This window comes from Dermacentor silvarum, chromosome 6 (assembly GCF_013339745.2).
Source record: "Dermacentor silvarum isolate Dsil-2018 chromosome 6, BIME_Dsil_1.4, whole genome shotgun sequence".
In the NCBI taxonomy this organism is placed as follows: domain Eukaryota; kingdom Metazoa; phylum Arthropoda; class Arachnida; order Ixodida; family Ixodidae; genus Dermacentor; species Dermacentor silvarum.
In genome coordinates, this window is record NC_051159.1 from 143,487,758 (window position 1) to 143,512,334 (window position 24,577).

The window sequence follows — 24,577 nt, forward strand, 5'->3', positions numbered from 1 at the left end:
TAAAGTAATAATGCCTTTTCGCGCTTATCGCGCTTTGTCAGTGGTCAAAGCGACGGTCCGCTCGCGCTATCAACGGGATCAGCCGGCCGTGAGCGGTGGATTATAAGACTAGTGTAAAATAAGTCATAAGGCATCGCTACAAAATCGCGGCCCTGGTTTCCATCTTAGTCTCTGGCTGATCTGCTCTTGCAAATGCATCGTAATTAGTCTTTTTCAAGCCATCAGCGTAACAGACTACAGGGGGACGACACTGGCATTGGCGACAATTCTCGCCAAACGTGCGGATACAGCTGAGGAGGCCGCTAATAGCACTCGCCACCCATACAAGCGAGGATGCCATAGTGGTCTTCACCGACTCTCAAACAGCGGCACGCAACTACATGAAGGGCAGGATCTCCATTAAAGCGATCAACATACTGAAACGTGGCGACACGCCTCCCCCCCCCCCCCCCCCTCCCCCCTACACCTGCATCATGGGGGTTCCGGGACACGAGGGATTCGAGAGGAATGAAGCGGCACACACCGCGGGCCGCGCAAGCGTCAAATAGGCCTCCCCGCACGAGATTCTAGACATGCGCCACCCACCCACATCAACGGAGACAACGAAAACAATACCACTAACTTACCAAGCACTACTGCAGCAGTATCGGCTTGAATGCAGGGGTGTACCCTCCAACACATCCAAAACTAGCGAGAAACGAAGGCACCGACTACAGCCGACTCCAGAGCAATACCTTCACCCTCGGAACCTTACTGTATCATTTCCAACCGACGCTATAAAGCTACACCTGTCCACACTGCAACGTGCCAGACACCCTGGCGCACCTCCTACTGCAATGCAAGAACACCCGAGCAAGCATCACAGCTACACAACCAGTAGCAGCAGACGCAGACTTCCTCACTGAAACGTGGGAGGCTGCGATCTCCAAGCCGGACCTGGTCGACCAGCGCGAACTCGTCGCCTAGGCCCGGCGGGCGATCCAGGCCAGAGGGCTTCTGGAATAAGGGACCCTTCCACCTCCACTGACAAGTCACTGTTTCAAATAAAGGTTTATTCATTCATTCAAGCGAAGCTTGTTATAAGGCACATATAGTGTGCCATATAGGATGGAAAACACCCAAAACATGCCCACAATAGTACCTGTACACCCAATGCACGTGTTTACATAAGATTAAGGTATTCGCATTCATCCTTTGTTAGAGGTGGAGAGCTGACTTACAGTACACATGCGTTTTATATGAATATGATACGCTTCAGGTATCGCTCGGTTATGTTGATATTTGTGTCTCATGGCGGTATCAGTATGGGCAAAATGCGGTGCACAACCGCATCAGTGACAGTGTCTAGAAAATGGGAGTTTCTGTTTAACGAGTTGCGGTATTCTTCCATGCGGACGTTAATGCATTTCTTTGACATTGTATATTGACGCATGTTTGTTTTGCTTATCCTTGACAAGAGAACAGTGGGAAATGGCCTCACTGCATTCTTGGACCGATACTGGTCGCAAAATGAACCACTTGACGATACGAAAACTTGGTGATGGCAGCGAGTCTCCGTTCTTCGCTTACGTTCGGCGTTGTATGGGGCCTCGTCTGAATGCTTGGCTCGTGAGTGACCTAGAGAACAGATCAAGAAAGCGGGATTTCTTTAAATATTAGTCTTGATCGCAACGTTCTTGGCTCAGAAACTTAATTCAACCACCGCAAGTTAACATTTACGGAAGCAGTTAGCAGCTGGTATACGTCAAAGTGCGCCGGCTTAACCATCTCCTACCACGGGGCTCGCCGCGAGAAGGCCTTCTCTCATTTTTTATCAAGACGCTGACACGTTCTCGCGCTCTCACGAATCTTCATTGCCGAAGGAACTGGGATTCATGCCTTCGGAACAATTCACCCCGCATGGAAGTAATTAGAAGACTACGAACGGCGATTCGCAACTGATGGGGGTGGCGTGCTATGTAAACGCCGGTTCCGTAGCGGCAGCCCACCCCTGATTCACCGTCGATGCGATGCGCTGCTCAATGCGCAAACTCGCGCCCGCCGGGCGGAAGGAGCTGCGTGGAGGTCACAGCAGTACGCAGCCCAAGCAGCCCAAGCTCGACCGGTCACAGCAGGGTGAGGAGGAAAGAAGGAGAGAGGGAGTTCGTGACGCAGGTCTCTCCCCCTCTTTGGGCATTTCAGACAGAGCAATCGGTTCCGCGTAGCCCTTGGACCCAGTCGTTGATTTGACACACGGCGGTCGCTTTCTTTCCAACATATCTCCACTTCGCCCTAAAATAGACTCGTACCTTACTAAGGCGAAGTTTTCTACGAAGGCAGGTTACGGAGAACAGTATTCTCTTCACTGCTGTTTGATTCTTTGCTTATTTACTCTACATTACTTTTTTTTTCCGTTAAAATAAGTAAACTCCTTCTGAATTCCCCTTGTTGCGATATCCGTTGCTCAGACAGGGAATCCTAGTTTTCCCCTGCGCAATATCCGCTTCTGCAGTCTCTGGGTAAAAAGAAAAAAAAAAAAACTATATATTTGGCCAAGCACCGTTGTTTTGATTCGCCGTCGTCCCAAGTCTCTTTTGTAGGCTGTCTTTATACCTTCCTAACGCTTTCTTATCTCTTCCATTTTTGGTCTTTATCGCACTCTCCATTGCTTGCACTTTCGCTATCTTTCGTTAATCTCGATAGAACATCGCTGGCGTGACGTTCTCGCCGTCAGCGTAGCTCACGCCAAGGCCACACCTGCTCCGGGCGGGCGTATATAGTAGCGCCAGCGAAGCGTGGTGCGCAAACCGAGTATTCGTCACAGCGCGAGCCTCCAGTAGCCGTCAGGGTCTCTTCCACCTCGACGCTTTCCTCCCTGAAATAACGCCCTCCCCCCTCTCTCTCTCTCTCTCTTCACCTGCGTGCATTGCGTCCTTTTTGCTCTATCTGACTGAGCCGATGGAGAGGCTGCTTCCTAAAAAGAAATAAAAAGTAAATAAAAAGAAAGATCTCTTTCTCATTGCGATGACGCAAATAAGCGGGTAATCCATAACGGCCACGGGGCAAGCGAAGCAACCGTAAAGGGAAAGGGTTGTCGAGGAGGAAAAAGAGAGGAGTTTATAGACAAAGAAGAACATTATCGAATAGGAAAACACACGCAGCGAGAAGAGTGTGTGGAGAGGAGGAACGGACACGGGGGGTCTCTCTCCTTTGGCTGCCCAGTAAAAGTTTGCCGGGCGAAGGGCATCGCCTTAAAACGCGCGCGCATTTCCGAAGAGGAACCAGTGGTCCTACATTTTTTGACGGGTGAAGGGTGGCCGATATATTGGTGCGGAGTGTAGAGTCGTCGTGCAAAGGAAGACATCGAATCGGCTTCGAAAGCTTTACATCGAAGGACAATTGGCTAACCGTACCACGGGAAAAGGTCCACTGCGAAGGAAACAGAGAGAGAGAGAAAAAAAATAGGTCCCGTCATCGTGGAGCTTCACTGCCAGCGCGCTTCGGCAGATTGGAACATTTGTAGAGCAGCAAGATTTGTTCCTCGTCAGTTGCAGATTTTCATTTTTTCCCCCGTTTATAACGGAAACAATTGCTCGGCGGCAGTCTGAGAGCAGCGCTACGACGTGGGTGTTTTTGCTCAGCAGAGCTCGACGATATTTGGACCGACTTTCAATTAGCTCTTTGCTGCGAAACACACCTGCTCACTCAGTCCTTAAAGGCGTTGATTGCAGCTAGTCCGAATTCCTAAATCCACACAGGAGGGACTCAAAGGCGAACAGTGTGATATATTAGTAGGAGTGTAGTGCCGAGTATTCACAAACACGTAAGAGGTCTCTCGAGATGGGCTTTACACCCAGGCTTCTGCGTTACCGGCCTTCCCTCGTTGTGATTTCCGCGGCGTTGATCTTGTGCGGACAAGCAGCGTGGTCTGCCAACGTCGATGTTTCTCCTGCAATAGGAGACATCGCCACCGCCGGTGGAGGTTTTGCCGACTCGACTTCGATCATGCCGACAACGCCGACGACGACAACCACAACGACACGTGCGCCGAACATGATGGATAGAGCCCGGAGACTGATCGCCGAGGCCATGCGATCGGCCGAAGGCTCGCCTCTGGTGCGTCGACTCATGAGGACAGAGTTATCGCCCGAGTGCACCATAGGCCTGCTGCGGTTCATGCGCGACATACGAAACCTGGAACCGTGGGCTATAAGACGTGAGTATAGGCGCTATGTGCTCTATATGGCTGTGTGTGTACGTGAGAGAAGAGATCGCGCGCGATAGTGCTCGGCGTTCATTACTGTGCCGAGCGCCTTAGGGCACGGTACGTGGCTCCGTGACATTTTTGGGTGTTCGTTGCAGAGAGCGAGAACTCTGAGTCTGGCGTTCGGTGGCTTAGAGCCCAAGGCAGGTGTTTAGAAATGAGCGTTTTCGTATAGTTACAAGTTACTGATATCATGTGCTGCACCGATAGCGATGCTGGTTGCGGTTCGTTGACGCGACCAATGCATCAAAAGACGGTGAGAACCATGTTATAATGAAGTTAATCATAAGAACGACAAGATATAGGTCCTCAAAAATTATAGTAATGGTTTTGACACAGAAAAAGCAAGCAGGTGTCGTGATATAGTAATTGACCACGCGAATAGTTTTTAGGGCTTCAACAGAACTTCTTGGCATAGCTGGAATTTTCTGAAAGACATACTTGCCGCTAAGAGGACACACGCAAAAAGGAAGACACATTGACGATGACATAAGCGGTGCGTGTCGTCGTAAATGCGTTTAGAGCTTTATAAAGATAATTCTTAATCGCATGAGCACCACGTTGCGCACCAGTGACAAGAGAGGTACAAGCTTTAAAGAACGTCTTACGTGTGCCTTCATATGGCTCAAGCCGCACTTCGCGGAAATCATTCTTAAGAAAGCTTGCTCTATGTGCTCCCGCCTGCGTCAAGGTGCGGTCTTTTGAGGACGGGGTGAGTGCATTGTGTTCACCTTACTGCGTAAAAATGTTTTCATGGATGAATCACTCCAGCAGAAAAGCTGTCACTTGTTTGTCTCCTTTGTACCCATGACGCTTAACAATGAGACCAGGAAGCCGCTTGCAAGAGGCGTGTTTTCACAGGAAGCGTGAGTGAAAATAAGCGTCACTCGGTGGCGGGAGCGCGCAAAAAACTATAGTGAGCGAAACATAATCGCCTCAGAATAAACGCACGAATATTTAGACTGATCACGGGAGGCGTTATGATTAAAAAAAAAAGGGGGGGGGGGGGGGGGGCTCCAACCCACACTGTGAAGACGGTTGGCCAGCGAAGCTGTGGTATCACCTGATCCGATAGACCAATGTGACGTAGCCATGAACGATTGAGCAGTGAACTATACATGAAATGATTGGAAGCAAGACAATTAAATGCACTGTACCTAACTAATAGGTACAGTGTAAAAGGCATCCTAACTGTGCGTGGCTTGCTTTGGGCAGGAACCGCTGCGTCCTGCCTATAGCCTGAGCACGGCGCCGTTGTGCATATTGACGTTGCCGTTCCCGTCACCGTTCATCGTGTTCACGCTGCTATCCGTTGCTAGGCGGGTTATTCTTTTACATATAAAAGTGTAGTGACGTCACTGTCGCATTCTGTCGACAGTTAGCGCTTCCCGGCAACTGCAGCTTATGCAACCGTAATCTTTAACGGGAAACGCATGCGGCGAACGCTACGTGCTTCGCAGCGAATACTAGGGTCTGTTTTGCATGCGGAATTCTAATGGGGATAGGCACTCTTAGCTTCAATTCGTCGAATGGTTTTCTGTCGACTGTTCTGTCGACGGAGACAAAGAATTCCCGGGATCCGAGTCATATATAGCTTCCCTCTAAAATAAGTTCTACGAGGGAGGAGTTGGAAACAAGGGTTGTCTTCCCAGAGCTTGCCAGTGTTTCTCATGTAAACACACATGCACAGTCAAATTCGTTGCATATTGGCCACGCACTCATAATATGACGCACTTTTTTTTGTCTAGCTACGTTTATCAAGGTCAATTACTCACAGGGGACCCTGATAATGAGAAAGAAATTTACAGGAGAATAAAATTGGGCTGGAGTGCATACAGGCATGGCCAAATCATGAATGGGAGCTTACCTCTGTCATTGAAAAGAAAAGTGTACAATCATTGCATTCTACCGGTGCTAAAATATGGTGCAGAAACTTGGAGGTTAACAAAGAAGCTCGAGAACAAGTTAAGGACCGCATAAAGAGCGATGGAACGGAAAATGTTAGGCCTAACGTTAAGAGACAGGAAGAGAGCGGTGTGGATCAGAGAACAAACGGGGATAGCCTATATTCTATTTGACATTAAACGGAAGAAATGGAGCTGGGCAGGCCATGTAATGCGTAGGATGGATAACCGGTGGACCATTAGAGTTACAAAATGGATACCAAGAGAAGGGAAGCGCAGTCGGGGACGGCAGAAAACTAGGTGGGGTGATGAAGTTAGGAAATTTGCAGGCGCTAGTTGGAATCATCTAACGCAAGACAGGGGTAAGTGGAGATCACAGGGAGAGAGAGGCCTTCGTCCTGCAGTGGACATGAATAAGCTGATAATGGTGATGATGACGCCGGAGGACGTTTATGAATGTATAACTGGTGTACACAACTGGACTAAACATTTATTGAGTTTGGGAATCCTGGAGCTTGCTTACGTAGTCTTTTGTTTTGAAGGGGAACACACTATATTAGGGCATTTATTATAAAATACGTTTCTACGTAAAGTTCTGTGTAAGGATTGCTGTTTCCTTTTGTGATTTGTGTGTTCAGGAGGTGTGAGAACTCAGCTTAAACCCTTAGAAAGGGGCAACACTGTTCTTATTTTTGGGAGCGCTACATGATACTTTGTCCGCTTTAGAACTGTTTTTGCTCAGTCGTCTGACCTTGGCTGGAAAAGGTCTCAGCAGCGTCAGAACTTTGGGACCCCCCAACTGCCGCGCCGAATACGAATCATCTCGCAACGCTTCTGTAGGCGGTCGACCTTCTTTTACAAATCGTGCCGCTTAAATTTTCTCAACAAGGTGTTTGCCGTCCTTGGGTCGTCTGCGTGTCGGCGCCTTCTCGGCGTTTAGGGGTCATGCAGAGTGCGAAGCACTTGCCGTCGGCGCGAGGTCTCAATGACGGCATGTGTCATGAACCTCATGCGACGCTATCACCATCACGTGTGACAAATGCTCTGCGCACATCTCGCGGCGACATTTCTCTCGCGCGCGAATCTCCAGCGTAAGTGCGACTTTGGCGCACTTGGGCCTCAGCCGTTGAATCCCTTCGTACGCTGTTTGCGACATGCTCGAGAAGTAATTCATTCATCTCCTCCTTGGCAGCTAAAGCTGCCACGTGTAAATAAGGCAGCTTTCATCAATTTGTTTTTGAGGAGGACCGGTTTTTCTACATAGGCAGAAAGCATGCAAGATTGTTTTCTCGTTTATTGTAGGCAGGAGTAGACGGAAACGTTGCTGCTTTTTCACGCTCTCTCAAAGTTTCTACAGAGTACACGCTGGCCGCATTAGTGACTGCTGTACGTGGATGACGTTGATGCTCGGCAAGAGAAAAATACAAGAGAGAGAGTGAGAGGGAGATAGAGAGAGAGAGGGGGGAGAAAGAGACTGACATTTTTGTCGCATTATGGAGGATCATGCAACGCCACCGATTTTTCGAATTAGTGCTAGGATATGTCTGCCGGTGGCGCCGGAAATAAATTGCCAGGATGTAAACATGTATCCACGCGAGTGCGAAAATGCTCTTTTCCTGGCACTGTTACCAAATGAGCGATCCAGCGAAACGTGTTACACCGCCTTTCACATTTATCACTGGATAAGTACTCTGACATTCTAACAAAATATGTTCTATCTTTTCTGCGCCATTGACACACGCTATGCACGAATCGACTTCGTCTAGCAATTTTCTCCATAGCTACGTGTTCTCAAATACCCTGATCCATGGCTTCGAACAGTTCTTTGAATTATCATACAACTTTTCCCTTTTTAATGTAACTACAGGGCACATGGTGGCTGTCGGTGCAGGTGGCGCAAGTGCTGCTTTTTGCTACAGCCACCATGCCTCAGAATGCATCTCGGCTTATTTCTAATGCATGCACTTTTCATGCACTCCTGTGCATGCACTTTTCACTGACAAAATACGTGGCGTACGCCGGTTTTTAAAAGGCTCGTACGTATTCGTGGGAGCACGTGTAATCTCTGAAGTAATTCAAACTGGTGCTCCCTGGAAACTTACTGTGTGAGTGGCGCGGGGAAACTACAGCCCTAGACGCATCATCTCGATCTTACCGAGCATGAAGAGCCACTGGCGCTTTGCGTATATGTTGACGTAAGGAAAGGAAACTAATTTTACTTGACACCGTAGAAAGGCATAGAAATACTTTACGAGAGGCGAAAACTCAGTGCGTTGAATGCGATCACGCGCAAGGTTCAAGTAATGAAGAAAACGAGAAAAAAAAATAAGACATAGTCTATCGCATCGGTAATCTGAGAGATCACGCTCAAAATCGTTTTCGACGGCCAACGTCTTTGGCGTGTTTGCTAGTGAATGTTTCTTTGGCTGTCAGGTGCTCCCATTCTTCTTCCCAAGATGACCTAGATATTGGGAAGAACAGCGTTTTCTTTACGTTCGCGTACTGCGTCCTTTCGGCTTCTTTTCATAGCGCGCTCCCAATTCAGCCATTCTTCCGGTGGCAACCTTGCAGATATACACAAGCTGCACAAAGGCGGCTCACTTTGCACTTGTCTAGCTTAACGATTGAGACGCTGCTTACGCAATGAAGCGGGTGACCTTGTTTCCATATATAAAGCAATGCCGTTACACCTGAGGCTATAGCGTGACGTACGACGTGAAATACCCAGACGCACGCTCTAATTTTGGCTATGCTTCAAGAATTAAATGAGCGGGTGACGCCAGTACTGTTAGAATCAGGTTGTCTGCATTATATAATGTACTGGTGTACCCCTGCGGTGAGATCGGCCAAGGGTTTGACGTTTCTGCTACTTGGAGGGATCTGGCGCATAGGCCGTACATACCCTGTGCTACACAGCCTGTATACCGCACCTCCACCAATATTTTTGAGTACTCAGGTTGAAATCGATGTTGAGCCCTGAAACGCTAACGCTGCAGATGTACAACGCATGCGCCTGCGTGCACTCCAAAAAATATTTCTCTCCTTCTCCAGTCACCGGTCTGCTACACGATGTGGTAACGAGTGTGGTCTTACTCTTAAATAGAACGTATACAGCTAGAAATATGTAATTGACTCCAGCTTAGGTATAACCGGGTGACCCGGATATTACTTGCTTACAAATTGATGCCTGCCTAAAGCGCCATAACGGTGGCATAAGTGATGCCTGCGAACACTAGGAATTGTTCCCTCGCTTGCCGCTCACTCATCACCACACACTGAGTGACTCAAGTTGGCGAGAGTTTCACTGAAGATCGAGCACATGCCCAGTGCATTAATGGCGCAGCTCCCTAAAGCGTTGGCGTGAAAGGCGTTCATTGAACGCGGCACATACCCAGTGCATTTGTGGCGCAGCCTGCTAGTGCGTCGGGTTGCTGTCCTTGAGGAACCCTTGTGACGTGGGATCGATTACTCTCAGCATCGGAGCAATTTAAGGGATCTTTTTCGTCATTGTAGAGTGGTACATTGCCAGTGACACATAGCCTGGTTACCCAAGTTGGCGTAAAAGACGCTTATTGAAGAGCGGCACATACACGGTACCTATAGTGACCCAAGTTGGCTTCAAAGAGGTTCGTTGAAGACGAACACAGACCGAGTGGCACGTGTCCAGTGCTCGAAGTTGGCGTCAAAGAGTTTCATTGGACAGCGGTGCCCACCCAGTCCCGCATCTAGAGTTGCCCAGGTTGGTGTGTATATATAAGAGGTTCGTTGAAGAGAGACACGTATACATGCACATTGCCACGTACTCAGCCGCCCAAGTTGGTCTGACGGTTGGTTTTGAACCGTGTTCCCTCAGCACAGGTGTGCCTGATGCGCTATTCACTCGACCAGTGAGTGGCCCAGGTACTCGGGAAAAACGGTTAGGCACAGACATGTACAGATAGATACATAGGTAGCCCCCTGAAAGTACGTGAAATATCCTAAAAATACTTGCACGTTGAAAAGAAACTCAAGGGACGAAGAACAACAAAGAAAAGGAGAGTGAACTCAAAGGTTTGTTCGTATGCTTAACCTCTTCCCGTCCCTTAAAATGGCGTAGGAAGAAAGCAGCATTGTTCGGCCTGATGACGAACTCAGGGGTGGGTTTACACGAATCAACGTGCTGTTTTCTTTCCTTGAACATTTCGTATTTACCTTACCTCGTCATTTCCATGACGACATGATGGTGATAGCTTGCTGGTGACAGTGTCCATGTAATTCCTATCGCGAGAAAGCAAAATCAATTTGCCTGTATACGCTTCCGGATATACCATTCCGCCGTGCTAGCGCAGGCACATGCCGAGCGAATCGCGCGAGACACGAACTATTAAGGAGTTTTCCATAGCAGCGTAAACACCGTTGTTTGCATTTCCTCTAGCTGTCTCATTTAGTCGCATAGGGTGGTTTTCTTTGCCCGGCCCACGGGATCTCACAGTAAGCGGAAAGGCAGCGCCGCGATTCCATCTGACGCGGTAGCGGTTGCGCTGTCGTTGTTTCCGCGTCGAACTGATAGCTGATTAGGCGAAGGTCGTTACCGGTCTTTATCTGGGAAGTTGGTGCTCGGTGTTGCCTCTATGTATTGCCGTGAGGCGGAAGCACCTTGACTGAAATATCAGCTCATAGAGGATTTATCGTGGCCAGGCGTCCAAATCCGGAGTAATATCATGCCTTGTTCGAAAGGTCATCCAGGGAAGGCGCCTACAGACTACGCACTTTTACCGTACTGTTGCAAAAAAAAAAAAAAAGAACAGTTGTTTCTTCATTCCTCACTGGGTACATATTATAGCACGCGCCCTTCCGGAGAGGTCGCAGGAGGCACGATACTGAGGCCATAGAAAGCAACAGTACAGGAAACGCTTATGCAATGCCAGATCAAGCCGTAGTGTAATTTTGCACTCGCCGTGTTCAGTGGGCGAAATAACCATCTGGCAGGAGAAACAGGTTGGGAGAAAGCGAATGCCGTAACAGTGCAATGGAGTCGCGGAATAGATGATATCAAATGTGGATAAGAAGACTGATAAGATGCAGGCCGTTTCTTGCACAGACGTTCTTTGCTCGCCATACTCTGTCGACGCCCCAGGCTCATCGAGAATAGCACGTGGAATTTAGGTCCCAGGGCCAGCATGCATATTTCGCCGTTACTTTCCAGCAAAGCCGCCAAGCTGGCGACCGAGCGACCGATGTTGGAGTTTTCTCTAAGAGTTAGGATGTCTTATCACTACGAACGGGAATAAATATTCCTAGTTCCACGGTTATATGAATGATGCTCGGTTTGCGATACGACAAGCGGATGAGTTGAGCAAACAAGCTTGACCTTCCGCGCACTGTCGCGTGATTATGTACCCACGTTGCAGGGCGAACGGCTTGCGGCGAATACCGACCAAGCGATTGCGCGATCGGATCTGTGATAGTTACCAAAGCGGCCACACGGAATTGCGTAATGGTCTCAGAGTGGCCCAGAACTCGGGACGCCCAACGAGGCCAGCAACTTTGCGAAACGTTTCTCAATGTAGATTAGCACTATCAGATGGGCGTTGCGCACGTTAATGTTTTCTCTGTGAAAGTGAGATCTTCCTGAGCGCTTGCAACTTGAGGTGTCGTCTGGCCGCGCTGAGCGATTTACCTTAATGTTTCTGTCTATACGTACTCGAGGATTTCGTTACATCAGATTTTTCTAACTTAGAAACACTGATGACTACTACTATAACTAGTGGTACTAGTACCACTAACGGTAGAGGATACCGCTAAAGTTGTATCCTTGGTTGTTATCCTTGGAGTATGCATCCCTCGCCTGGTCCTTTGTGGTACCGGATTTGTTTCGGCGTTTTTGTTCTTTTTGTCTTCTAGTATGTAAGCCGGCATGGCGGATCAATGAAAACTAGAAGGCCATGGTTCTTCAAGCGTTAAGTCGACAGGGAAAGCACGATGCACGAGAAGCTCAGATTCACGAACGCGAGTCAGCTGAAGTTGTGAAATTTAACAAGTCATGTGGTCACCAGTGCGGTGTTCAGGTCACGCGTTTTCATCCCCGTCGAGTGCAATCATGTGACCTTGCGTGGAAGTCTCTTCATCGCCCGCGCATGATTAAGCCTGGAGTTAACGCACGCAGAGGTGGATGCGTCTAGACGGTCTTCGGGCAGAGCTGTAATGCTCATCACGCCATAAGCTTCAGCGAAATGGAACGTGTTTCGGACGCACTTGTGTCGCGGGCGCCGCCTGGCGTCCGCCTGCTTCATTGAACACCACGCGATGCGCGCGCTGGCGTTGCCATAAAAACGCGCACTTCGTCTGTCTGTCCACTCAATCGATGACCACATGGAATTTCTGTTTGGGATAACGCTGTTGTCATCGCGCCACGTAAAAGTAACTCGACAATGCTAAACGGCACCAATGGAATGAAATGCGTGCAAATATACAGGGTAACTTGCACCAAACTTTAAAAATATGCGCATACCACGTAGCTGGACAGAACCAAGGTGTTTGCTGTCACTTGGAGATACGCAGATTATTTTTCGCATTCCGCCTAATAACACAATTACTCTTAATTAATTAATCAACTTCTAAAATAAAGCTTTCCGTTGCTCAATACGTGCTACATAAAAGTGTTTTTCCGAGCGTGAAAGAAGCCTGCGAATACACGCAAAGTGCCTGGAGCGGCCAGTCGCGCAGCAATTTTGCGTGTATTCGCGGGCTTCTGCGTGTTAAGCAGTGCTAAGAGCTCACACGTGGCCCGTAGCAGTAGTAGTATTAGTACGAAGCGTGAAGAGGCTACTGTTGAAGCCTCTTCATGGGGGATTCAAGGAACCGTCTTGATGTCCGCAGTGAATGTGCACCGCAAGAGCTGCACCTTCAGCTACAACATGTAATTGGACCATAAACTATAGTGCCACCTGTGCGTTTAGCACTATACGACGGCGTTTTTTACTCGTTTTAACACATGTGTAGGAAAGTGTAAGACGCTTGTACTAGCGAATGATATGATTTGCATCTGCATGATGCGTGTTTTGTGTGTGTGTTCAGTCCCTGTGCGTATGATTCAATTTATCATCCCATTCGCCAGCAGTATAACATGCTAGACGTGCCGCGATACAAACCCCCTCAGTTTTCACCAAATAGCCTCTCTCGCCCATTATACACTGTGATGCTGTTCTCGGTGACGTTCTTTTTTATATATCATATTTTCTCACTATTTTCTGAGTTGCGTAAGGCTGAGTCATTTTCAAGGAGGACTTCATCACTTTTCTTCAGACATTTAAATCAGCAGGACATTATATATAGCACAAATACCTGTGCGGGATCTCGTTTTCCTAGCTTTAAACCACGTAGAATTGGGTGGTGGAATAGTGTTCCCAGGCCATAGGCCGGTTTACAGAAGATTGAAACTGTTGTTTTTTCTCTATGCTTTCATGAAGTGATCGACGCGAGCGGCAAGTACCCAACTGGGCTGTTCCAGGGCACGATCTCCGACATCGGCGCGTACGACGAGTGTGTCGAGACGGTGGTGCACGACCAGTTCGGCCACGTGCAAGTGAGCGGGCAGTACTGCAACATGTACATCAAGCTTGTCAACGACACGTCCCTCTTCGACCACATGCTACCTGCATTCCTGATGACCAATAAGAGGGTGAGTTGCCTTCAGGCGTCTTTCTTACTCTGTACATCGATAAGTTGCACCGCCCGTTGAGCATTGACGCCACAGGAGGAAGGAAAATCCATTTCGACCTCTTTGACTTACACTATGATGTGGGCAGAATAAGGTTAACTCGTGTATTTTAGTATTCCCTTGTATTTTTTGTTCTTGTTTTCCGCGTTATCAAACTAGACCTGTTAATCATCAGGTGTAAAATATTCTATTACAGCTTCAGTTACTTTAAAAAAGTAACTTACTGCTTAAGATAATTATCTTACTGCTGCTTAAGGCAAGCCATGAAGCGATGACAGTATACTTAGTCAGGAATGACGACGTTCGTAGTTCTGTAACGCAGCCGCGAAGGAAACTTGGCAAGTTTCAACATGGAGAACGATGTACCTTTGACAGCGTGCAATGTGGCATACAGCACCTCTTCAAGATCTATGCAACGTAGTCCAGTCTGACGTTGCATGCCGTTGGCACCACGCTACAGCGAAGCACGTATTCAAGCGAAACGATGCGTTTTCCTTCGAACCGCTGTCATGACGCCGTCTGGCCAACTCTGCGTGCGTGATGGAGAGTGCCGATTACATCTTGCGAACTTCCGCCTCGAGGACAGAATATGTGCCAGTTTAAGCGCGTGCCTCCCTGGCTGACCTCCCCGCCCACGACAGGGTAAACAAACTTTTTTTTTTTGGACAGTGCCTGCTGTATCTCGCCTTGGGCTTCCTTTCGGTTTCGTTTGAGCGTCCTCGGCTCTTTCTTTGCCTTGCGAGTATGAACGTGACTGAAGCCAATAAAAGCACAGTGCCTTGAATGCTTGTGACAAATGAACGGAAGCAACCGTTGCTTCGTATATACTGTTCAGCGAGACAGAGCTCTCACAAGAAGGTCACAAAAATGACACCTAGCTACATTAACCTGAAATGAACGGGAATACGTAGACTTCCGCGACCTTAAACAGTGAAGAAACCGATCAGAAAAGAAACGTCAGCCCTCTTCGTCTATTGCGAGGTCGGGGCTACGCCGCCGTGAGGGTCAGTCGTGGATAGGAAGGTCCTGAGAACCATTGGCGTGAAATTTGTTACATGCTTGATGCTCCGGACATCGGGAAGCGGTTTTCTTACTATCCTCTATCTCATGGACAGCTGCAGGGCCTTCAGTGTTGGATTTGTTTTAAACATGAAATGTTTGTTTTAGATAGCTCGCTCAGAGTCCCGGAAAGCAGCGTCTATAGTGAACGAAATCCTACTTCCCTGACCCAAGTGGGTGTCAAGCCTTCAGTGAGCTCATGTGCATAGGCATGCACTCGTAAGAGTTCATGCAGTTTTCGAGAGGCTCTGCGCACCTGGCGGTCTTTTTTTGTGCTAAGCGAGAGAGAGACAGAGAGAAATGGAGTGATAAAGACTGGGAGATTACCCGTGAGATCTTCTGTTTTGCCACCCTGCACTGAGGGAAGGATAACGGGAGAATAAAGACGGCGGAGAAATAAAGTAAATACGCGAAAAAAAAGGGGAGGTGGGAAACGCCTGTGACAACCATAGACTTTCTATTAGTTGGTCAATAGGGACCGCTAAGATGTAATTTGTATGAGCTGCGCGTTCGTTTCGCATAGGGAATATAAACTTGTAGCTGTTAGTCGGAGAAAACTCGCGCAAAAAATTGCGAGGACGTATGCGACAAGACACCGGACACCCTCAGACTGTGCCGATGTATGGAAGATAGCATCTAGTTAGATAGCATTTAACTCACAAATGGCGTCGAGGAAACATGCTTTACGTGTTTCTTCTTCTTTCTGGGGTGTTACGTGCCAAAACCAGTTCTGATTATGAGGCACGCCGTAGTGGAGGGCTCCGGATTAATTTTGACCACCTGGGGTTAACGTGCACTACAACGTAAGCGCACGGGCGTTTTGGCATTTCGCCTCCATCGAAATGCGGCCACCGCGGCCGGGATTCGATCCCGCGATCTCGTGCTCAGCAGCGCAACGCTTTATTAGCTGACTCAGCCACCGCGGCGGGTGCTTTAGGCGTTTGCCTTTGCTCCTTGCACGCATAGCAGCATAGGGAAATCTTCGCAGCGAATTATTCCATAGCCTCCCGGTAGGAACGCCTAAGCATTCTGTAGTCGGAGTAATTGCAGGCTGGCTTCTCCTATGCTGAGGACGAAGTGCTAGTTAAACGCAAAGGCAATCGCAGAAGCAGCAGCAGATCACTCTCCTTTTCATGTATGCTTAGCTATGGTCATCGTGTCTGTTCAATTCTACAAGTCAGTCATGCTATACCCTGCGCAACAGTGCGGTCTTCGCAGAACTTTGGCCAGATTTTCACGCTGTTCCTACACGTTTCCCGACTCACAAACTCGGCTCACCTCCCAGAAATTGGACAATTAAACGCTTTAATTTGTACCAGTGGTTCATCCGCGAAAATAAAATAAAGAAGTTCTAAGATCGAATGATTAACTATTTCAGAAGTCACTTGTAACAGGGGGCTTCGAAACGCGTGTCACATACGGAAAGTACTATAGCACCAGAGGACGTATTCTGAGACGATAACTTCCGACGATGCTATCGCCTCGGCCATCAGGCGCACGCTGATTTGCTGGTTGAGCAAAACCGGGTGACCTGATTGGCTGGTTGAGCACTATACGCCATGCGAAGGCTATAGCATCGCCGAAAGTGATCGGCCAAGAATACTCCCCCAGTTGACAGCTAAATGCCAGCGACTGGCGCGTCCCAGCTTCTTGGCGGCTTGCGCCGTGTCGCAGGAATGTGGGCACGCAAAGGAAAAATGACAAGGGCGCCCAAACAATCGACCGACCGTGCGCGCGCCACGCGAACCCATCGGAGGTCGGCCGTACACAAGCCATCGTTTGCGGATCGGGAATGCGTGTCGAGAGTACTAAGCGACGAATTCTCCGTTTCCCCGAGACCATGCAACATGGTCGGAAAGATTTACCTCACCGAGGACGAAGCGCTGCCTGGCAAGCCGATAAAGAGGGCCGGGCAGCCCCACGCTGCTGCTACCTGCACTCGCAGAGTGAATTCCATGCAGTGACTGTAAATGTTGAGAAGCTGCAGCGAGGTCATTCTTCCGAGAGAACGCACTCGTTCGACAGCCGTATTGCTAGGAATTAGCTGACGTCTTTGCTTGTAAGTGGCCCGGGGATATTGAGTATATCGTAATCTTTAACTAGAATGATGACGAAGTACACGTGTGCCTGGCAGAAAATTTCGAAGCCCTAGAACCCGTGACCAGACCTGTCATCGGGCAGCGCAGTGTGACTACCGTAAAGGTTTCTTAGCTCCAAAAACCACAGATATTCAGACAGACAGCTCTGTTCACCAATCGGAGCTTCTGATCGCTAGATTTGCTATACAAGCTTTGCCAGAGTGTCCGGCGAATGGTGTGAAGTGGCCTCGAACGTTTTCTCAAAAACTGTGTGTCGAATCGATCGCGCAAGCGGGACGGCCAACCATGCCACCCAACTGTGCATTTGCAACCCAACTCAACCCATACTTGTTTACACTACAATTCACTGCCTAAATCATATCTCTGAACCACAAATAGTGTGGGTTATATGCAGGTTTTAAATATAGTTTAAGGTGTCAGAACCGAGGTTTGTTAGATTTTGTTGTCGAGTGCAAGAAGTAACGGCGCACGAAATCTGCGTTAGTTCCCAGTGGCAGTTCCCTTGCAGTTGCACGCAACTTCGCGCAGCTTTCTATTCAACCAGCGATTTTATGTCTCGAATGGCCTTATCTCTGCTTTTCGATAGCATGTGCGTGGGGCACGTGCAAAGTGTCGCCACGTGGCGGGGGAAAATATTCTGCGGTTCACATGTCGAGGATCGCGTGTGGTATTCACTTGTGGCACAACTTGCACAACGCGTGTGCCTTCGGTCTTCCTTCATTCACTGCGGTTAATTGGGCGTGCCACACGTATACACGTTGACGCATTCACACTTCTTTTTTGAGCATTCTCTGTTCGCGGAAAGCAAGAGGCGAACGCAAGAGCAGCAGCGAAATGACCCCGTTCCGGCAAGTTGACGAAGGTCGTTGTCCCAATATTGTATTTGGCAGCAGGCAGGCGTCGTGACGATAAAGTAAATGCGGGATGACATCACTGATACACCAAATAATGCATTGAGGCTGACGCGAAGTGAACAGAGAGAGTTGCGTACCTGTATTCACACGTATGAGATCAGAAAGAGAGTCAGGACATATCAGAAACTCACCTGCTTGTCGCAGTACGTGAGTTCCTGAAAGAAATATTAAAGGCTGACATGACAAACATAGTTGTTCGAGTAACAGGACAGGATAAAGGAAAACAAGATTCTAACTCGCGAGCGTACACAAAGTGTTAAAAGCGCAAATTTCTTTCATTTGTTTTTTATTCGACACTTTCTGAGGAATTAAGGACAATAATATCTAATATTACAGTAACCGAGTGCTTCCAACTAACAATGCCATTGCCCGCATCAAGTAAAACGTGAACGAACTAAAGTTGTTTAGTTTATACTTTGCCAGTGACGACTGTTATGTGAGGGTCATTGCACGCAGCTGTCATCTACGGCGGTGGTCAGGTGAAGCCAAACGGATGCCATGCTTGCGTGCCTTCCAGCAAGGACATTCAATAAAGTTTTGTCTCTGTCCCTCTGTTGCAAGCGAAATGGTTTCGGGGCATAGGCACTGAAGGCGAGAGTCTATCTAATGACCTCAGTGTAGATGTGGCGTCTATTGCACTCATGGTAGCAATGGTAGTAGCCGTATACAGGAAAACTGGAGAATGAGTAAGGCTTAATCACGGTCAACATGGGAGCCGGGAAGTGGTGTTCGCGATAACTTCGAGGCCTGGAGAGCCGTCGGGGTGCGTATTCATTCTGCGGAAGTACCTCATAAAGTGCACAAAATCATGGCGCGCCTAGGGGCTATGCAGCGGCGTCCTACCAAAGGTCGTCGAGACCAAAGACTTCAGTTCGCAAGACCTTGTGCCGGACGGGAAGCACTGAATGAAAATGAGAGTTTTCGTAGCCGGAAGCGAGAAGTACGTTAACAACGTCCTTTTCTTTAAAGCAACATCAAAGGCTGAACTTTAAATTTATTTTCATGTGTCTGGTGTTTTAGGAACTAGAGGACATAAGTTTCCTTACTCGAGCCTAGTGTGCTTGGCCATTGAAGATATGAAGCTTCCGTATTCGATGCGTATGCCGAGTCGAATTCGATGCGGTAATGCGTGATACGTACCGTTAATTATCGCTTACACTCATGGACAGTTTATTTTATCCCCGGAATGCTAAACCAGTCCTTTAGCGATTTAATTTGCACAGGCTGCGATATTTGTGATAGCGTGAGTATCGGAAGCTCAAGTTTCCTGCCGGCGGTTTTACCTTAAGAGTTTCCGTCCTCGGCAAATGAAGTGAAATCGCCATCGATCGTAACATATAACGCGAAAAAAAAAAGGAAGAGTTGGCATATCATTTGTTTTATGTCGGAGTGCTGCGCGCGTCACGCAATATTAATGACGCTTATTGAACGCATAGATGCAACTATCTAAGGCTACTAATTTGTTTCGGTAGGTCACGCAAAACGTTGCCTGTAACCACCGCAAGATTTATCTCTAAAGAACAGCAGTAGTGCTTTGGCAGAGCCGCAGCTGCAATTTCCTGGGCGATTTCCAGATTACGAAATTACTTGGACGCCACGTCCTTTGGCCTATAGCAGTCATCGAGGACGTCATCGAAAAATTTGACATTATTCATGTCCACAATAGTTTGAAGCGCTTCGCAATATGCTCTTTATTGATTCCGTATTGAGCCATTTTCGAAATTGCTATGCATGTTAGGCATACGCGATGGACGTGAAAGATAGAGAGAGATAACGTGATGACGTGTGTACGTTCCCAGGTTCTGAGAAAAGAGGATTATAGTTAAGGAACAGCTAGTCACGCATCTATTATGGCATACCCGCCGTGGTGTCGTAATTTCTATGGCGTTGCGCTGCTAAGCCCGAGCGCGCGGGATCAAATCCCGGCCACGGCGACCGCTTTTCGATGGGGGCGCAATGCAAAAATGCCCGTGTACCGTGCAGTGGATGCACATTAAGGAACCCCAGGTGGCCAAAATCAATCCAGAGTTCCCCACTACGGCATGCCTCTCAAGCATACCATGGTTTTATGGTTTTGGCACATAAAATCCGATAATATAAATTTTAATCATTTGCGCCCCTCTGTACGAATGTATACCACGCAAAATTTACCGCCTTGGGGGCGCTAGCAGCAGGTGATTTTAACTGCGCCATCCTATGCCGTCAGATAGTTGAGTTTGATTTTATTCACAACAGCACATACGGCGTCCTTACATCGGCTGCATGCACAAAATTGGTACTTCGCCATCATCGTAGACCACCCTTAAAGGGCACATAGTTTCGAATGCTCGATGACGCCTAATGTATGTCGCTGCTCAATCTCTTTGCGCTGTTTACTCTCTGACGATTTGCTCACTGTAGTGACACAGACCGCTTCCAAAAAAAAAGGGGCGGGGGTGGGGGGTGGCAGGGATAGATAGGTAGAGACACACTGATGTTGCCGACATTCCAACTTAGATACGGGGACAAAGACTGACACCACAAGAAGTATCATACTGTGGTCCTGAGCAGCCCTAAAAAAAAAAAAAAAAAAAAAAACAAGGACTCACATAAGAAAGACAACACACAAGACGCCATGCTATTTCTCGCAGTCCGAGCTCTTTGGTAATAGAGAGAGAGAGAAGAATAAGTGAAAGGCAGGGAGGTTAACCAGGACTGATGCTGGTGGGCTGCCTCGCACTGGGGGAAGGGGAAAGAGGCGGGAAAAGATTAAGAAAAAGTCGCAGTTTCGCCCGAAAGGTGATACATCGACTGCGACAGCAAATCAGTAGACATCTATACGAAGTAAGGATAGTAGTTTTATTGGCCGTATAAACAAGTAAACGTTCGCTTACTAACTAAATTAACAAGCATGGTGTCACGCAAGCACAAGCAAACATGAACGCATCTCACTCGATTACCGCGGAAACTCGCTGTCAAAACGCTGGAGGGAGCAAGTGCGGCGGCAGCAGCGAGTGAATTGACTGCCGTGCTGCCTCTCGCTTCAAGGCGACCTAAGCGGCGAAAACGCAGCGCGCACTAAGCTATCAGCGCTCTACGAACTCTGTACCCGTCGCAGATCGCTTTAAAGATAAGGCCCGCGCGGCCACATGCGGCCGCAGCATGCGCAGCAGCCGCCAGAGTGAGTGGACTACAAATGAACGACAAGAGTAAATGGACGATAGGCTCGCCGAAAAGGCTGAACTTATGCGTAATTTCGATGCACCAACTGAAATCGACGAGTGCACTGGAAAGATTGCAATGCAAAGAGGGGACTGCTGTCATTGATTTCAACGTACGTTCATATATGCGGAGAAGAAAATTGGCTTTATCACGGAATCCCCGGTCCGTATACTTTTGCGCAGTGCAGCATGTGAATCCTTTGTACACTACTCTCTAGTTCCGGCTACATGACATGCTTTCTCTGTAAATGCTCAATTCCCTTTTTGTTCAACACTCTGTGGAAATACCTTCTTCGCCGCTGAAAAAAAAAAAAAGGGGGGGGGGGGGGACTTTAAATGTACCCTACGCTCTTCTTGTCAGATCGAGCGTTAGACTGCGTGTGCTTTCTGAACATGCTGAATCAAGCCTGTAGACCAAACCGGTCTCCCACTTTCCAGGATCGTCACAGCAGGAACCAGAAACGCATTCGTTACAAAATGCGCTAGGGCGGCGTGCGGGGAAAATCCTATACTGACTCTGATCGCACGTCACCGAGCACCCGTCGACGTTGTCGTGTCGCAATAAGCGTGGCTGCGATATGCGCTGTTCTTGGCACGATCGCCGCGCGCACCCTGTGATTTTCTCGTCGACGCTCGAACGCCACGCGAGCTGGGAGGAACGTGGCTTAGCAATGAGAAGATTGGCGAGGCGCGGACACGTCGCAGGGCACACGACAAACGTGCCGCACGCCGCTCCCACGCTGCGTCTCGCGATCGTCGCGCCTGTGTATCCGTGTGGGCGTTGCTTGCAGGTAATCAGAAACGCCGAGGTTATTTCCCGTTTCGCGATGGGAGTTGAAACAAACTTTGAGAAAGAGCGAATCCGCGAATATTTCGCATTTCCACAACCAACGACGGATACTGAAAGAGATGCTACCAGTGGCTTCAAGACGGTTGCACTTGGATTTCGTATGTGGCTGACAGAGCGATCCGAACGCACGACACGACGTTGTCACGCCCCATCGTATGAAGCAGCGTTCATGGGGAACGAGCTTAAGGGATGAAAAAAAAATCGACAGACGCCAACATATTGGAAGAAAGTATACAAGAAAAGTATGCCGATTGGATTGATGGTGTTTAACGGAACGAAACAACACGGGATCCACGAGAGACTGCGCAGTGAAGGGCTCCTAATAAATTTTGACCACCTGGTGTTGTTTAACGTTCATGTAATGCTCGGTGAACGAGGATTTTGGCGTTCAGTCCCCGTCAAAATGTGGCCGCTGCGCTGGGAATCGAACGCGGTACTTCGTACTGAGCAGCAGAATGCTTTACTCACTAAGCCACCGCTCCACAAAGCGATGAAAGCGAAAGAAGAGAGATAACCACACGAGGAAAGATGGACAAAATGATACAGTAAAACATTTTTTTCGTAACAATATAAAAGTTATTATGAATATATAAACATACACAATTGCTAAATTCAGTTTGACTACCTGCTTCACAACTTGATGTACTGATACATCACTGCATATGCTTTCTTTTTTTTCCTTCTTCCTTTTCTTTCTTTCTTTTCTGTGTGTGAAATGCTGTTCATTGGAGACGCGTGTCTCCATACATGTCACTTACATACGGTGCCAGAGCACTAGTAAATCCTTATCTTTTTCACTGGCGTGTATTGCCTTGCTAATCGCTTGCTTTTTTCCTGTCATGCGCAGACTACGGAGCTATTCCAGCTTCTCGATGACGATCGCGTCAGGGGCCTACGTGTGGGAATATGCACCATGTCTGACTGCTCCAAAAAAGACATCCAGGCCATTGCGAGCACACGTGAGACCCGTTCTATATATATCTGTGAGAAAATTTGCAGGAAGGAATCGGCGATGGTCCATTGCCATGTAACAATGCAAACACCAATTTAGCGCCTGACTTTCAGTCTTTAGATAACAGAGTGGCCATTTGATTCACCAACCCTGCGTAGCATGTTACGCGTGGTGGTTGTGAGGCGCTGAGAGGAACGAGTGTGAAATGTTAGAGAGATGCTCGGTAAACGAGATTCATGTTGACATGTATTTGACTTTGATTTCTATTTCATTCCAGTTGGCGAAGGAATAGCCAAGATCACAGTGAACGACTGCGTCACCGGGGAGTCAGTGTCCATCACGCCTTTCCAGATAGCGATCATGTAAGCGTGAAATGCTTCGGCTATTATTATTGCATCCATGTGGTTCCAACTTACGCTGGACTGTCTTGATCAGAGAGTTGGTAGCAATTGGTCATGCTCGCAAGGAAAAAGCGTCACTTCACCTGTAAAATGGTACCGAAAAACTGTTTTTAATCATTTTCACGCTGCCGCGCACCGTCTCTCACAGTAAGAGCAGAAAGTGCTGACTATAGCAGTCAATGATTGTAGCTGTTGCTTTCGTGGCGTATCTCGTCAATGTCAAAAAGAAGTTGGCGTTTCGAGGTCGACAAACAGGCGCTACAATGCGAAGCAATCCTTTACGTGATCTCTAGCCCTTCCGCAACCATTGGTTCAATTGACACGTATATCACATTTAGTGCCAGATTGCTGGATTACATCGAGAGACGTGAATGTTTAGAGCAGCTTAGAGTTTCTTATAATGTTGAAACCTTTAGTATTAGACCGGTGGACATAACCGTAGATACGTCTTCACAGTGAGCCACAACATTTTGAGATTGTGAAGTAGTCAACTGATAGTCGTAGTCAACTAGTCAAAGTAGTCAACTTGTCGCTTTGTTGGCAAACGGCTGCGATATAACTTAGCTTCTGTTTCTAACTTCACTGCACACGCATACTTGTTACACACTATACCAGCTGTCATGGTGTGCTTGCGCTTTTTAAAAAATCCATTTGCTTTACGATGGCATGAAGGGTAGAGACTTGGGCATAATGGTAGTTCATGTTTGAAATAAAAACGGTGCTTTACGGTGGCAGCTACAACCACAAGTGTGTGTTACGTGCAGTCCTATGCACGTCTAGTTCGTAACGTGCGTGTGTGTCTTCCTTTTTATTTCGCAGAGCCATGGCAGGTGTGAATGTCCTCTTACTCATCTTCAGCACCTCGTTTGACATGTACGCCAAGAAGAAGAACATGAAGAGAAGTAAGTGGCACGCAGTTAAATTACTTCGTTTAGGAACCTTCCACTCGCTGTGACATCCGGTAGCAATGGTGACCCACTCCCGAAAAGCAGTGTTGGCTCTCCTGCTCGCGTCTCTCTATAACATCTCCGACAAAAACCAGTCTAACACCAACATCATATAAAGCACTTATTAATTATGAATAAAAAAGTGCGGACACTGTAGCTTGGGCGCAGGCGGTACAGCGGTAATTTGCAGGATATATTGGCTACACAGTTTTACAGCAATGTAACAACCACTTTGGCGGCTTTTGTTTCTTGGGCAGACCTCTGTGGGAGAAAAAAACAAGATAACGCTTCAAAGTTTATTAAAAACAA

The 24,577-nt window shown here is 48.0% G+C and overlaps 1 protein-coding gene across 1 annotated transcript in view; it reads left to right on the forward strand.

Annotated features, from left to right (window-relative positions):
• The first annotated feature begins 3,269 nt into the window (after positions 1-3,269).
• Positions 3,270-24,577, forward strand: part of LOC119456124 (nose resistant to fluoxetine protein 6) — a 38,693-nt gene continuing 17,385 nt past the window's right edge. The window contains exons 1-5 of the mRNA XM_037717728.2: positions 3,270-4,195; positions 13,596-13,807; positions 22,816-22,927; positions 23,198-23,282; positions 24,141-24,223. Coding sequence (XP_037573656.1) covers positions 3,820-4,195; positions 13,596-13,807; positions 22,816-22,927; positions 23,198-23,282; positions 24,141-24,223 — 868 coding nt within the window. The 5' untranslated portion in view covers positions 3,270-3,819. The remainder of the gene's footprint in view (positions 4,196-13,595; positions 13,808-22,815; positions 22,928-23,197; positions 23,283-24,140; positions 24,224-24,577) is intronic.